Source organism: Zonotrichia albicollis, chromosome 5 (genome assembly GCF_047830755.1).
Source record: "Zonotrichia albicollis isolate bZonAlb1 chromosome 5, bZonAlb1.hap1, whole genome shotgun sequence".
In the NCBI taxonomy this organism is placed as follows: domain Eukaryota; kingdom Metazoa; phylum Chordata; class Aves; order Passeriformes; family Passerellidae; genus Zonotrichia; species Zonotrichia albicollis.
In genome coordinates this window covers 63722574-63737519 of record NC_133823.1, presented here as the reverse complement: position 1 = coordinate 63737519, position 14946 = coordinate 63722574, and the positions used below count along the sequence as shown (strand labels likewise).

At 44.0% G+C, this 14946-nt stretch overlaps 1 protein-coding gene across 2 annotated transcripts; it reads left to right on the top strand.

Moving 5' to 3' along the window:
- The first annotated feature begins 575 nt into the window (after positions 1 to 575).
- NAAA (N-acylethanolamine acid amidase) lies at positions 576 to 9511 on the top strand. 2 transcript variants are annotated; one of them, XM_074540415.1, is made up of 11 exons: positions 577 to 830; positions 964 to 1128; positions 2617 to 2743; positions 3486 to 3576; positions 5295 to 5371; positions 5816 to 5988; positions 6300 to 6362; positions 6899 to 6965; positions 7451 to 7479; positions 8364 to 8460; positions 9203 to 9511. In XM_074540415.1, exons 1-10 carry the CDS (start codon positions 661 to 663, stop codon positions 8437 to 8439), a joined length of 1038 nt encoding a protein of 345 aa, XP_074396516.1. In that variant the 5' UTR covers positions 577 to 660; the 3' UTR covers positions 8440 to 8460; positions 9203 to 9511. The 2 variants fall into 2 exon arrangements, 1 of the variants encoding a protein (XP_074396516.1); XR_012580255.1 differs by lacking the exon at positions 7451 to 7479 and having other exon boundaries at positions 576 to 830; positions 8364 to 8458.
- The last annotated feature ends 5435 nt before the right edge of the window (positions 9512 to 14946 follow it).

Genomic DNA, 14946 nt, shown 5'->3' with positions numbered 1-14946 from the left:
ATTCCAATTGTATGTTCCTGCTGAGGGAAGGGGAGGGATTGGTACTCAGCAGGGAGCGCAGTGAGCTCTCAGGTGGAGGAGCCACCTGTAGCTGGGAACCAGAGCGCTGTTGGGATGGAGTGTGGAGCAGGGGCTGGAGCCAAAGGTAGCGGGGAGGAGAAGGCCAAGTACAATCTGTACACCACAGTTGTACTGCTAGGGGCGTTTTTTCTAGTGAGCAGTTTTTCTTGTGCATGTGTCCAGAAACTAATACCCTCTGACACTGAGAGAGAGTGGTCATATTTTGCCCCTGTGGTAGAGGACCACGGTCTAGTCTCCTCTTTCCCGGTTTCCCTCTTGTTTACAGCTTTGCTGTGTCAGCCAGCATGCTGACAGCTCTGCCAAGCGTGAGTTTGTCCCCTCTGCCCTCAGTGTGGAAACGACAGTGTGGGACCGGCTTTGATCAATGTGGCCCAACAGCAGCAGCAGCAGGGCCGGGTCAATGCACAGGTTACCCTGTACCATGCACCTGCTGCTCGGTCCCGTGTCTCACGGGACGAAGCGGGCTCGCAGGCTGCGGGCGGGCCGTGACGCCTTGGGGCGGGCAGGGCCGGGGCGGGCCCTGCGGCGTGAGGAAGGGTGGGTTGGCCCCGGGGCGCCGCTGCCGCTCCATCCTGCGCCATGGGCTGCGGGCCGTGGGCGCTTCTGGCGCTGCTGTGCGGGGTGGCGGGGGCGGCGGCCCCCCTGCGCTGCAACGTGAGCCTGGACAGCCCGGCCGAGCAGCGCTGGCTGCCCGTGCTGCGGCACTTCGAGCCCGCCTTCCTGCGCGCCGCCGTCCAGCGGATCATCGAGTGCGTGCGGCCGGGCGGGCGGGAGGGGGGACGAGCGGGGCAGCGCCGGGAGGGCTGGTGGAGCAGCGCAGGGCTGCCAGCTGCCAGCCGCTGGCCAGCTCTCGGCTGACCCCTCCTCGGCTGTGCCTTGCAGCGAGAGCGTACCCAAATGGGTTCACCAGGTCATCCAGCCCATAGCAGCCGAACTGGAGCTTTTCATGCCCCAGCCCTTCGCGGGAGAGATTGCGGGGATGTGCAAAGCACTTGGAATCAAGCTCGGAGATGGAATCCTGCTCAACTTCGCCTACGAATCCACTGCGTAAGTGTTGAGTACTTACATGGTCTCGTACAGGTGAGGGGAGAGCTTCAGTTCAGCGTGGGGGAAGGCATGTGTTGGGTTACTTGCACTCTTGGTTCTGAGACCACTTCCATCTGTTCAGCCAGAAGGTTTCCTTCTCTTTTGGCAGATGGAATGCTCAATGGAACGAGAAATGGTCATGTTTTCTATTGGGAAGTACAGCTCCTATCTGTCATAGTTTTGTGTATGTACATACATACAGGCATATGTACATATATATAAACGTATTAAAGTACAAAAATCATTTTTGCTGGTAAGGTATATCCATCCAAAAGTAGAGATCATTTATGTTTGAAGGGGATGTAATGTTCTCTGTCTCTTAAAAATGGCCAAAAAGGAGGCTAGGTGCTCTCTCATTAATCTGAGATAAAGTTACTACTAAACTACTTTCTGGATGAAAGGTCACCATGGCTGCATAATTTCACTTCTCGATTTGAACAGTGGAAAATGACTTTAGTATATTTATGGCAGCAAACAAAATCTCAGTGAAAAAATACTGACTTTTTTGTCTCTTTTTGCCCTAGAAACAGGGTGCAGAACACTTGGTGTTGCCTCTGGGGAGCCTAAAATATTTCTCCATATACATTTTAGCCAATATCAAGGCATATGGCTCCTTGTTTGCATTTGGATCATTTTTTTCTTAATGTGTAGTACTCAGTGATAATTTTTTTTTAATAAGCACTAATATTGAATATTATATATTTAACTGCTGGCTCTTTTAGTGTTTCACAGAGGATACTTGCCATACTTTGCCCTGGTGAGGCCCCTGAAATTCAGTTTCTTGGCTTGGATACTAGAAAACCCCCATCAACTGGGAATAGCCTACTTGTGTGAAGAATTGTTTACCTTTATTTTTGAGAAGCAGAGTTATGCATCACTGAAATGACCAACTCAAAACTACAGAGAATATAAGCTAATTCCCTGCCAATGCAATATACTTTACCAAAAAAACCCCTGTTTTAATGAAACTGAACTTGCTACACAAGGAATTAGAGCATTCTTCCTGTTCTAGAGAGTAGTCTGTTATTGAAATGGCTGATACATGAAACAATTTTCTTCAGTTTTATTGCTGGGACTTAATTTGAATGTATCTACTCATGATTATAATTATACACAGTCCAAATGGAAATGAAATCATCAGAATTAACGGCAGGAATTGTGACACTTATGGATGCTTTCAGATGTTAGCTTTTCGTTATGGCTTACAGAAGTGAAATGAAATAATGGTTTTTCCCAAGTGGAAGTGCTGCTTTCTGCATGCCCTTTAATTTCTGACCTGCTGTGGACTGTGGAGTGATATTGGACTCCTCTTTGTATGGTAACATGAATAAAACACTTAGCAGAGCATCAACTCAGTTACTTCTGAAGGGTTAAGCTCCTGCAGCTAGGATATTGCAAGCAGTGCCAGAGCTGTGCCTTCAGTCATTCCTTGTCCTGTTCTGTTTGCAGGTTCTGTACCAGCATTGTGGCTCAGGATGACAAAGGGAACATTTACCATGGTCGGAACCTGGATTACGCTTTTGTCGATATATTGAGCAAGATCACACTGGATGTGCAGTTTATCAAGGGTGGGCAGGTATGGTCTCGGTTGGCATGGCTGGAGGTGTTCTGTGTGGGACAGCCCCGTATCTGCTTAGATGGGGGGTTTAATGTAGGAATGGGGTTCTCATCCCAATTCTACTGAATTGTTAGAGCAGCACAGTTATGGTCCAGCAGTGTGGGATGAATGCTGATTCTCTTTCCTTTCTGGGCATCCAGTTTATGGTGATGGATTGGACAAAGTAGAACAGCTTTATGTGGTATTCAAGATATTATTTCCAAGAGATGCTGAAAGAAGGAAATGTCAAGATGCTAAAGAAGAAAAGAGATTAGGGAATATGGCAAAGAGATCAGTTTTGGTAGAAACCAATTCTAAGGCGCTTTTTTTCTTTAGACCTTGTGAATTTCTGTGACCAACAAGTGTGTCTTTAGACAAAGATTTTCAAAAAAGAACTAGCTGCTAGTGCAGTTTTGTGAGTCTGATTTTTTTTTTTTCTCTTAATGCTCATTAGTCCGTTTTTTAAACAGAAAAGTTGTTTGTTGCTTGGCAGTTTAACCTGAGCAAAAGTCTTGTAGCTCTCAGTGATCACAAACAACTGGAATGCTGTGAGTTTGAGGCCTCAGAGTCACTTTTCCATTTACTCGGCATGTTTTCTTGTAACTGAAGGCACAGTGTGCTATAGTAACATAGGTGTGAAAGCTATAGAAAGAAGTACAGGCTGCAGGTTCCATCTGTGTGCTGTTCTGGAATGCTCAACTGCTCTCCTTCCTGGTTTCAGGTTGCATACCAAGGCACCACATTTCTTGGTTACGTCGGCTTATGGACTGGGCAGAGTCCACACAAGTTCACCATCTCTGGAGATGAACGGGGTAAAGGGAGTGTCTTCCACAGTAGATGTTGTGTGTTTTGTTGATTGTCACCTGCCTTGGCCTTTTTCTCCCAAAGGGAGCAATGCAGTTAAGGTTGCCAAAAAGGACCTGAAGTGGAATGCCTTGCCTTGCCCTCAGGGAGTGAAAGCACACATGCCTGGTTTTGGATACTGTGTAGGGGAAGGTATTTGTCAGCAGTGTCACCTGAGCTGAAAGTGTCAAAGGATGGGGAAAGCCTTGGCAATGCTGTAAAAGATGTGGTCTGGTCAAGAGCCAGCATTAGAGGTGGCAGAAGTGGGGGCTGAGATAGCAAGATGCAGTTTGGAGAGTGAAGAAACTGCTCCTTTGCTGGTTCTGCTGTATTCCATTCTTGCCTGGCCTCATAAGGCAGTTGGAAAGAGGGGGAAGATCTAGGGGAGAGGCAGCAGACCTTGAGGGCATGCCAGGAGACACCAGAAAGGGAGTTAAGCAAGGTCAGTAGTAGAGCAGAGTTGGGAGATGCCACTACTGAGAACTAAAGTTTGTAACAGTGGGGAAGGCAGGGGGAAGGTCACTACCTTGTTCCTAAGGGCTTCAGTTTCACAAGTTTCACAGTTATGTCCAACTCAAAGCTTGGAAAATTGTCTCCATTTCTCTCCCCTTTATTCCTTTTAAGAAGCTGATACTGTGCTCTTCTTTATTAGGTGACTGTTAGAACTGGCAGTGATGTATTCTCAGAACCAACATCTAAAGCATTTTTTTTTCCCTTGTGATGGTGATAAGCTTTTTTTTTTAAATCTTGAACAATCTGTTCTTCAACTCCTTAGCTATGCAAACAATATTCACTCTGTGTTCCACCGGTACATTCTCTCTGAGTAGGGATTCTCTTATGGAGCACTTGCACCTCTTGCTTCCTGTTTGCGTTGCTCATGCTGCCTTGTTGGATTCACTAAATTCTTTCCATAGTTTACATGCACACTGCTGATTCCAGAGTAGTTAGTTAATGCTTTCAAAACTGGGGTGTCCTGGGCTGTTAGTTACTGGGGAAAACCGCTTTTAGTTCAGCTTAAAGGCAAGTGTTACATGTTTATTGAGTCTCTTGAAAGGCCTGATTGAGGAAAGCTTGTGTACCAAAGTCCTGTGTATTTCCACATCCTATGTTCACTCCACACATGCTGCAGTTCTGTCCATGGGCTACTGCTGACTGCTTGCTGGCTTATCTGAAGTGAAAGATGTTTTTAGCTAATTCCAACTGAACTATGAATTGAGGGAAGTGAGCATGTGGCTCTTGGGGAACCAGGATGACTAAATCAGGATCAGGGTCTATCAAGTGACAAGCAGACTGATATGTTTTTTTTTTGCGAAGTGTGTTTAAATAGCAACAAACTTGGCCTTCTGATTTTTGCACTTTGCTTATTATTCCCAGTAACACAAGCACTATCACTACCTCTTTTTTAGCTGTTTTATTATTTCTGTGAAATTCTTCCTGTTCTAGTATTTCAGGAAGGTGAGTAATGAGATGATTATTATCATTCCTGTCGTGACAGGTCTGAGATGGTTTCTGTGAAGCTGCTGTGGCTGACTGTCAGTTGGAATTGTGTTGTCTATATATATTTCACCTGAAGGTTGTGCTCCTTGTTGGCACTTCTCCCGTGAAATGTTGGTACTTAGTGCTGATAGGCACCTACCCTGTTTCACTGTATATAAATTACATGTATAGTAATTTTTTTTCTCCCCAGATGGTGGTAGATGGTGGGAAAATGCTATAGCTGCTTTCTTCAATAGGAATTACCCGGTCAGCTGGCTTGTGAGAGATGTAAGTGCAGTGAGTTGATCTTACATTTCACAGCTGTGCCACATTTGTCCTTAAACATCTAGTAAATTAAAATCAGTGGCACAGAAGACTTAACAGCTTGATAAGCAAATGAATTTCTCAGGAGAAACTAAGTGTGTACCTGTATTTAGTAGTGAGGCAATTCCAGCCCTTTTGGAGGGCAGCCTCTAGTGCCAAAGGTCCTGGAGAAGGGTTCCTTCCTAGGGAGTGTTTCAACTAGCTGTAACTTGTGTCGTAACCAGTTAAGACAGCTGTACTCCCAGATGGTGAATATCTGTGCCAGGGGTTATCTTATGCTATTTGTTATGTTGTTACATTAATATTTTCAAGTAGCACTTCAGAGTCAATTAGCTGGACCTTCATATTTTGAAGATGTCCCAGTACTCGTTTTTGTGCTTAACCTCACTCATCTCCTTTTTGTGTTAGACCCTGAGCGAAGCAGAGGACTTCCAGGCTGCTGTTCTCAGACTGGCTGACATTCCCATCATTGCTGAAGTTTACTATATTGTGGGAGGTGTCTCACCCAAAGAAGGCATGGTCATAACGAGGAATAGAAGAGGACCAGCAGATCTCTGGCCTCTTGATCCCTTAGGTGGAGCGTAAGTAGGAAAAACTGCTTGGTTTTTGCTTCTCATGTTCCCTTCTGAGTGACTGGCTTAGTGGCACAACTTTCTGGAGAGAGCCAGGGCACCTCTTGGTCACATGGTTACAGCAGGGGATTCCCTCCTCTGTGCCATAGTTCATGGTCAAGGCTGTTACAGCTACCAGCATGGTGCCCTTGGGCTTGCAGAAGTGGAGGGAGTTGCCTTTTGAGGGAGTTTTCTCCTTTTGGCAATGTAAGGATACAGATTGTTGGACTTTGTGCATTACCTACTGAGTCACCTTTTGTTTGCTTATGTGCTTGTTGCAGGTGGTTCCGTGTGGAGACAAACTACGATCACTGGACTACCCCTCCTCCTTTTGATGATCGCAGGTAAATTGATTGGAAGCTCTGTGGGGAGAGAACATGTGTTTTCAGAGTGGCTAGAGGTATGGGTAGCTGTTTGCTCCTGCAGCAGGCAGCTCATTCAGCTCCTGTAAAGCCACTCTGAAGGGAGTATGTATGGTGTAGAGCAATACTCACAGATGAAAGGGTGTGAGGCAGTGATTAGCATAAAGAGAAACTGCAAAGATAATGCTTAGGCCACAAACTTGCTGAGAAAGCAAAATTTAGTAGGAGGTAAATGACTTAGATCAACAGTGCCAAGTGGATGGCACTAGGAGGGTGTTTGTATGGGATTTTTAGGCTGTGTAGTGTGCAAAAAGGGATTGGCAGATTGCTTCTTGATATGTGCTCAATGGAATAGTAATGGGAACTTCAATACTGTGAGATGAGATCCAGTCACACAACTTGGGGTTATTTTAGACCAAAGCAGGCATTTCAGTGTTAAGACCTTTAGTAAGAAGGTGTTTGTGTAGCCTTTGAAACAGACAAGTGTGTTTAATTGATAATGTGTTGCTTTCCCACAGAACTGCAGCCATCAAAGCTCTCAATGCTACTGGACAGCACAACATCAACTTTGATACACTCTTTAAGGTAGTTCTCAAATTCTGCTTTATGAGTTGCTCTTCAAGTTCTTTGACAAAACACAAGTGTTCTTTCATCAGGGATGTATAAGCTGTGCTTTACTGTGGGGAACAAGGCTTACTGCACAGCTGTCTCTAGGGGGGGTTGAAGACTGAAAGTTGTTCCAAATGCTTCTGGACTCCTATTTAGGCATTTCATAACAGTTGACCAATTCACGTGGAAAGAGTGGGAGATGAATCCCATCATCTTTGTGCAGTTTCTTATTTCAAGCACAGGCACTTAGTGTTAGACATGGTGACCTTTGGGAATTACAATGTCTTTCAGAGGGCTTGTTTTGAAAGTACTTCAGTAAAATGGTCTGATGTTTAAAAAAGGTGGGAAGTTCTTGACTTTATATTATTCCTTTCATAACTTCATCCTACTACTGTTTCTAAATAGCCATTTACTTCCCTCTTTATCTCCCCAAATGACAACTCTTCCAACTTTCTGTACAGGTGTTGTCAGTGAAGCCAGTCTTAAACAAGTAAGTATTAGATTGAGAGATGTTGATTGGTGCCTCCTGCTGTGCCTCAGGCCACTTGAAAGCACACCACAAACTTCTTTAGGATCTTCCTTATGTGTATGAGTCCTGTGGTTTCCCAGCCTAGATTTTGGCTTGTGCTCATGACCCTCTAGTTCCCCAACACTGTTCCTTTTGGGTCTACCACTTCAGTTAGGGAACTGCACTTATTTGGGCTCAGTCTGGTAATGGGAAATTGCATTGGAGTAGTGAAACAAATGACTCCTTTGGAGGAGCGGCTAGATGTCACATGGACTCCTTTGCCCATTTTTGGAAATTTGGGCTTTGTGATAACACTGCCAGTAGCTTTTTCTGCATGTTCTGATGGAGCTCTGATTAATTTGTAATAAAGGAAGTGGGATAAAGCTTTTAGATGCCATTCACTACATTTTCAAGAGATACGTTTCAGTACACCATTCTTCTGTGCTGTTCCAGAAATTGCACTTTTGCAAGTTATCATGTTATCAAGTTTTACTTTTACATGGAGCTCAATCATATTCTCTGTGTCAGTCGTTGTCATTGGAGCTTGGCAATGGCTTCCTCTACCTCTGCTCTGCCTTGTCAATGTGAGGTAATGGGGAAAGGAAAAGGTTCATCTCAGCTATTGTGACATAGATACAGTATCAATTGTTTATTACAGTTCCTCTCTTGTGCTGTGTGGGGGAAAGAACACTAAAAATTGATGCCAACAGTCTTTAATTTAATCAGTCTCTTTTCCTAAATCCTTCTGTACCTAAGCCAAATATTTGTTTCCGTAAATACCTGTCCTGCTGCCTTGCTAGCTAGATGGATTCCCCCTCCTGCCTTTGGGATGTCACTCACTCTCTCTGTTGCTCTTTCCCTGCCAGTAACACAGTGTACACTACAGTCATGAGTGCTGCACTTCCAGATCGGTACCAGACATGGATGAGAGCCGGGGAGTGAAGAGATGGAAGTGGCAGAGGTGTAAGTGGCATCTGTACTTGCACAACAATTGCAGCTCCAGAGTCACTGAGGGCCAAAGCATTGCACTGGCATGCTGATCCAGTCTGAATTCCTGATGCTGCTTGTTTATTGCCCTTGGATAAATAGCTTCCATTGTTTTAGAGGGAGTTAAATATTGACTGTCCTAGTGAAACTCTTGGAGAATATATTAGGTTTTTGATCAGAGAGGAAGGGATGGAAGCTGCAACCTAAAGGTAGAGGTTGCCTCTGGGAATGTTTAGCCTATTTTTACCAGCCCCACTATGAAACTTGCTTGTCATCAGGTGGATGATGACAGCAAGCCCTGCCAGAGGGAACTAAATCCCAGCAGGAGGGGATGGTGCACTTAGCACTAAGAAAAATTGAACTTGGTTGGTAATGGCTGCTCACCAGTGACTACATGTGAGCAGCATCCTTTGGGGGCTCTGTCCTGTGAATGTACAGAATAAGCTGAAGTTCTTGAGCTCACAAGGTGCCTCATGGGGACAGCTTCAGAGAGATACTATGAGAATTTCTATGCCAAGAAACTGGTTGCATGGCCTTGGCAAGAGCACAAGAAGCTGTATTTCAGTTTAAAGAGGTTTTAAAAAATACTATTGCTATTATATTTGCAGCAGTTCTGTCAGGTCAGATTGTAGCAAGAATAATTCTTTCTAGTGATTGTGTAGAACTTGTTTTTCACTTAACTCTGGACAAACCTGTGCTCTCTTGCCTGTTTTTCTAGTTCAACACACTGAGTGAGAAGCTGAAGCTGTGCAAGACTAACATATGCTTTTAAAATCACCCCTGGGAGCAGTACAGTGGCTTTGGTTCATGAATGATGTGCGCCATTCAGGAAACAGTGATTTGTTAACTCTTCAAAGTGTTGCAGGTGATCCTGTTGATGACCTGTAATGGAAGTTTGAAATTTCCTGTAATTTAATTGATGCTCTAGTAGATGTTGATGGGTAAAAATGGCTTGTACTATTTTTGGTATGAGTTGTGCAACTGCGATGTACTTCTGTGCTGACTAATAAATACATTTTGTAAATTACATAGCCTGAAAGTCTGAAGTAATTAAATAAAAATATTCAGCTCATAGCTTGATGTATGAAGCCTTGTGGGATTTTACTTCTAGGTCCTCATCCTTTTCCCTCATCTGTGGAGTTATTGATCCTGGGCCTAGCAGGGGCAGATGCAGCAGCCAGCAGCATATACAGCTGTAGACTACAGGTATTTTTTAAATCAGAAATCAGGAGCTATTTCAGGAACAGTGGTAATGCACTTTTCTCCTTGGTAGATGAGAGGAGGTTGTGTTGGGTAGCAGGGAGGTTAAAAACCAGTTACATTTGTTTCTGTACATTCAGATCAAATTACCTGCAGTAAAAGTTAACATTTTGTTTTATGGTGCAGAGCAGTGGGGCTTTTGTCAGGTTGTGCTGACTGTATATTGAGTTTAGACACTTAAGTGTGCTCCAGAGATACCGAGGGAATTGAAGAGTCAAGGTGAGTGGATACCTTCAAGTAAAGCTGACAAGTGCCCTTGTTCACTGGATAAAATGTCACCTGTATGAAGGTGACAGCGCCACTTGCAGATCCATGCCATGCTGGCTGTGGTGGGTGTGCACTGGTTATGCAAACTGCTCTGAGAGCACCTTCTGGAACTGAGGGCCCTTTATCTCCTTGTGCTGAGCCTTATAACCTACTTACCTGCATACTCTTCCCTTGCCTGGATAAAAGTCCTGCAAGCTGTGCCTTGACCCAGTTTAGACAGAGACGTACAGCAGGCAATGAAAAAGCTGAAGAAGAGTTCCTGGAGCAGGATTTTAAAATGCTTGCTATCTTTGAGAGTCCAGAAATTGCCATTGCTTGAATTCACTGAGTAGGCACTGATTTGTGCTCCCACCAGGTTTTCTTTTAAGTAACAGCTGCCCACAGTTACAGGATCCTTACAGGTGTGGCTTTGTGTAGTCATTCTGACCTCCGCAGCATTAGGCTGATGATCCTCTGGCAGGGGTGTGCCCAGATGCTCTGGTATATAAATTTGGCCCAGTGTTTGTTTCAATGTGTACAGTATGGAGTGTCTTAAGTTGTTAGTACCTAGGAGTATTCAAGAAGCAATTTGCTTCCACTGTTGTGTCTGTGGCTGAGCAGCTGTTTGGGGTTATGTGGTTTAAACAGGTGAGGAATGTAGTTTGTTTTATTTTCCTTATAAATTACTTTCTTGAAAGCCTTGCATTTTCTGTGGTAACCAACACTCCAAGAGGCTGACTGCCAACCAAATAAAGCCTTTCTGCCACCTTGAATGCTTTTCTGCTAACCCACAGGATATATAACTTCCTGGTTTTAGTTTAATGACAAGCTAAAAATATAAATACTAATCAACTGTTGAGTGACATATCTAAGTTGTAAGATACTTAACCTGTGAGTAGCTAAGGTACTTGTGATAAGAACTGAAGTTTGATAAAAATGCAGAGATGTGTTAATACTTTAAACAAAACCATCTTAATGCTGGAAACATTAAAATGTAGCAGTGATTGGGTTTTTTTGGTAGGTTTGGATATTTTGTGGGAGTCTTTGACCAAGAAAGACTGGACCGAAACATCCTGGAAGTATTTCTGTTGCCTGGTATTCTATGATTTTGTGGACATTGCTTTTTCAAAAATTATAAAAAAGGAGTGGATCATTTATAGGTATTTGAATAGATTGCTGGTCATATATCTGTGTGAGATTTCATCTGCTCTATTGTGTGCACTTTTTAAAGACTGGAAAGAACAGTGATTTTCCTGTTTTCTCAAGCCCTGGAATTGTGAAGTAATAAAACAAGATAAATTATCATTGCTTTTTCCACATCCTTTTCTTTCTGCTCTATAGATTCCCTAGCTACGAAGCACCAAATACTTGTTCAGCCCAACACAAATAAGGGGTGAAACTTGGAATTATTTTTCCTCCAGAAGCTTGCATTTAGCAGAGGGCAGCTTGCAAGTGTGTAAGAGCTGACTCTGAGGATGAGAGGCCAACACGCTGTATTTCTCATTCATAATCCCTTGAGTAATCCTAATCCAGTTGAGATCTGTAGCCTTTATTAAGTGTCACGTGGTAGAGGGTTCTTAAGTCTGTTCATAACTGGGCAGTAAATAAATCAAAGTGTCTGCACCAGCTCTGGGTCGCACGTGCACAGAGACATGGCCTGTGTTGTGCCGCCTGCCCAAGGGAACATCTTACTTTCCTATTTGGATTCTGAGGAGGAGATTTTGCATCTGTAACTAAAAAATAGCATCAGAAATCAGCGATCATTTGGGTACCGAACACAACCAAAATTTATCGAGTGAAGAGCTTCAGTTGTGTTTGTCTCAACAAATCCATAAATTAGGACTTGGCAAGGTAAGTTGCATTTTTCTTTTTAATTCTTGGCAACAGGGTTTTGTGTTCAGAAGTAGCTTAAAGTTTAAGATAAAATATCCTTTTTGTATGCCAAGGTGTGTATAAAGCTGCATTTGGGAGTTTGGTATCTGCAATTCCCCTTTTTGGCACTGCAGTAACTGTGTGGTTGTGTGTTTGAAATAAAACACACTTTCACCATCTTGCTTGCAGTTACAAGTGGTGCCAGGTCTGATGTGCACGTGGGCCATACAGAGGTATTTACTCTGAGGCAAGGCAGGATCATCACTTTCCCTAGTGCTAGCTAGCATTGTTATCCTTGGGAGAAGTATTTGGTTTTTAAATAACCTGTAGCTCTTAAACTCTTACTGTTTTTCTTTTAGCAGAACCTAAAATTGATTTCCCTCCAACATCTCTTTTAGCTTTTTCCCTAGTAGTAAACTTTTTAGTCTGTTATGTCTTCCTGTTGCCTTCCATTTTCTGCCCACCTATTCCTTCCATTGCTGGAATGTCTATAGAACTGTCAGGTTAGTGGGCATCCTGTTCATGATGCATGAAATGTCACCTTTCCTAGAAGCAGGCTTCACATTAGCTGAGTTATTTCTGGCAGGTCTTGTAGGATGAGCACCACATTCTGCAAAGATCTATGAGGTGCACAAATACCCAGTGTGTTGGATTTGGTTCAGAATGCTGTCCCTTGCTTTGGTTTTGGAGATGTTAAAATAATTAGGCTAAGCCAGGAAACGTACCTAGGCTTTTGTAGTTTGGGTTTTGGGGCATTTGACTCAAGTGGATTTGTGCAAGGTTTCCTTGCCTGAATTTCATGGGGTACCAGATGGTGTTATTGAGCAAGTCCTCTGTTTGTGTTTGAAGAGTTGCAAGAACGGTGTTCCCCAGTGGCTCAGGAAGTGCATGGATTCTGGCTGCTATGTCTCTCTCTTGCCTGTGAAACATTACCTCCTGTGGTAGGGAATGTGTATCTTCTCTATGTGTGCGTGACCTTCTCCTGAGGCCCTGTACTTGGTGTTCCACTGGTTGTCTGTGTCCATGTGGGCCTCTCAAGTCTGTGCCTCTTTAGTGGTGGTTTAAGTGTGTGTGGTGGCTTTTGTCACCTGGTTTTAGAATGTGGGTGTTCTCTGGCAGGTGCTCTGTGCCATGGCATGTGTCAGGGACAGCCCAGTGCAAAGGAGGTGTGAGGAAAACCTGTTGCAGAGGCCTCCTGATTACACCAGAGAAAAGGAAGTACTTCTGTAGGAGAGGAGTGGCAGGCAAGAGCAGGATGAGGAAGGAGTGCTTGGTAGCTGGCTGTTTCCTAGATGAATCATGTTTCTCACCTGTAAGTTAAGACCTGTACCTGAAGTGGTGCTTATGTTCAGTTCATCCACTCTTTGAGTCTGTCCCTTGATTGGTCTCTGTTCCTCTTCCTTTTCTTAGGTGCAGGAATTTAGGAAGGGACAGGTGCATGTCACTGCTGGGGGGATGAGGAAGGATCCAAGATGCTGAGCAGTTTCTTCCTCAGTCCTTCCAGCCCTGGAACAGGTTTGATTCCATTGGAGCCTGATTTATTCCTATGCGCTCCTTTGCTCAGGTTGTGGCCCTGACAAAAATCTGAGGGCAACACATGAAATTCATGGCTCCAGCAACTGCTTGAGAGGGACCTGTTGATAAGCCTTTTTATGATATGATAATTAGGGCACACTAACACTAGGCTATCCCTCGCTATGGATGGCAAAAATGTGTTTAAAGTAGGGCTGCCCAAATAATAAATGCCTGTTTGTTTTGCAGGGAGAGAAGGAAATAAGAGAAAAATTGTTCCCAAAGGTGACTTCAAATCCATGGTTACGTTTTATCAAAGCAGGCAGGTGGTACCCTGAACACATCCTCAGCAGGCAAAGTACTAAACACCATACTTGAGTGTTTGCTTCAGGTTTGTTCTCCATTGTTTGCAAGGTTACGTAGAAGTGTTCTAGTTCTTGGGGAAGGGGCCAATTCAGAATTATAATTTTTACCATTGCTTCTCTGGAAACCTAAAACTTGTTGAAATCTTCAGATCTGTGTTATTAAGTGAAATTTTTGTATAGGCCAGATGGGCCTAAGTTCAGAAGTTCTGAACTTCTTCCTGAACTATGGTTTTCCTGGCACTGGAGGTTACAAACAAGAGCTATAACTGGTGAGTTTTGTGTGCAATTGTCCCTTGGAGTAGTTAATAATCTGGAAAGCTGTCAGAGTATTTGCATTGTTTGAGCACAAAGAAGGCAAGGAGCTAGGTAAAACTGGGTGTCATTTGGCAGCGATTTCAGGCAATCTGTGCCATTGATATAAAATGATGCTGTTAGAATAAAACAAGAGTGTAGGTATTTTGCTAAGAGCATTGTGATGTACCCTGTTGCGTCAGCTGGTTATGGCACTGTGAGGATGCCATTGTACAGCTGGGCATCCTGGGCAAGGGAGAGAGAGTTGCAGGCTTTGCTGTGCTTTAGAACCTCCTGGTGCTGCGGTGTGGCTGAGCAGGGCTCACCTTCCTGAGCCAACATGGATCACTCACCTTACACAACACCGGACACGCTCCTTCAATTACTGTTTGTGCGGATCTGAGCTATTTTGAGAAGAAAGACGTGGGTGAGGTGGAAAGAGATTGAAGGAGGCAAAAGGATTGCAGGAAGTGAGGAAAGGAGGAGGACTTCTCCTGGGCAGAGGTGCCTCTTTAGCGACTCTGTCCTGACCCTCCAAAATACTTTGAGCTATGTTCTCCTGCCAACACCAGCCTTAACATTTCTACAAGTGTTTATTTCTTTTCCTTCATTTCTCAGCTTTGTCTTCCCTGAATTTCAGGGGAAAATAAAAATCTGTCGAATTCTTCAGTGACACAGTCTGGAGCTGCTTTGGCAGTGACTGTTTATTTTCCAGAGGGAAAATGTCTGTGAATGACATTCTGGTTACCCTCAAAGCGAGAGACTTCAAAGTTTGACCTAGTCTTCCATTAGGATCTGTCTACCCTGACCAGAGCTTCCACAGCAGTGAGCTTACTAAAGTCTGGATGTCTGTTGTTTTATACTGGCAACTGATGGTATAATACACTCCCACACTCAAGCAGATGCATGAGAATGA

Excerpts from the sequence above, each read along its gene's own strand:
- NAAA (XM_074540415.1), top strand. The coding sequence starts at position 661 with ATGGGCTGCGGGCCGTGGGCGCTTCTGGCGCTGCTGTGCGGGGTGGCG. Across the intron at positions 5,372-5,815 it reads TCAGCTGGCTTGTGAGAGAT|ACCCTGAGCGAAGCAGAGGA; the intron begins GTAAGTGCAGTG and ends TTTTTGTGTTAG. Across the intron at positions 7,480-8,363 it reads GTGAAGCCAGTCTTAAACAA|TAACACAGTGTACACTACAG; the intron begins GTAAGTATTAGA and ends TTTCCCTGCCAG.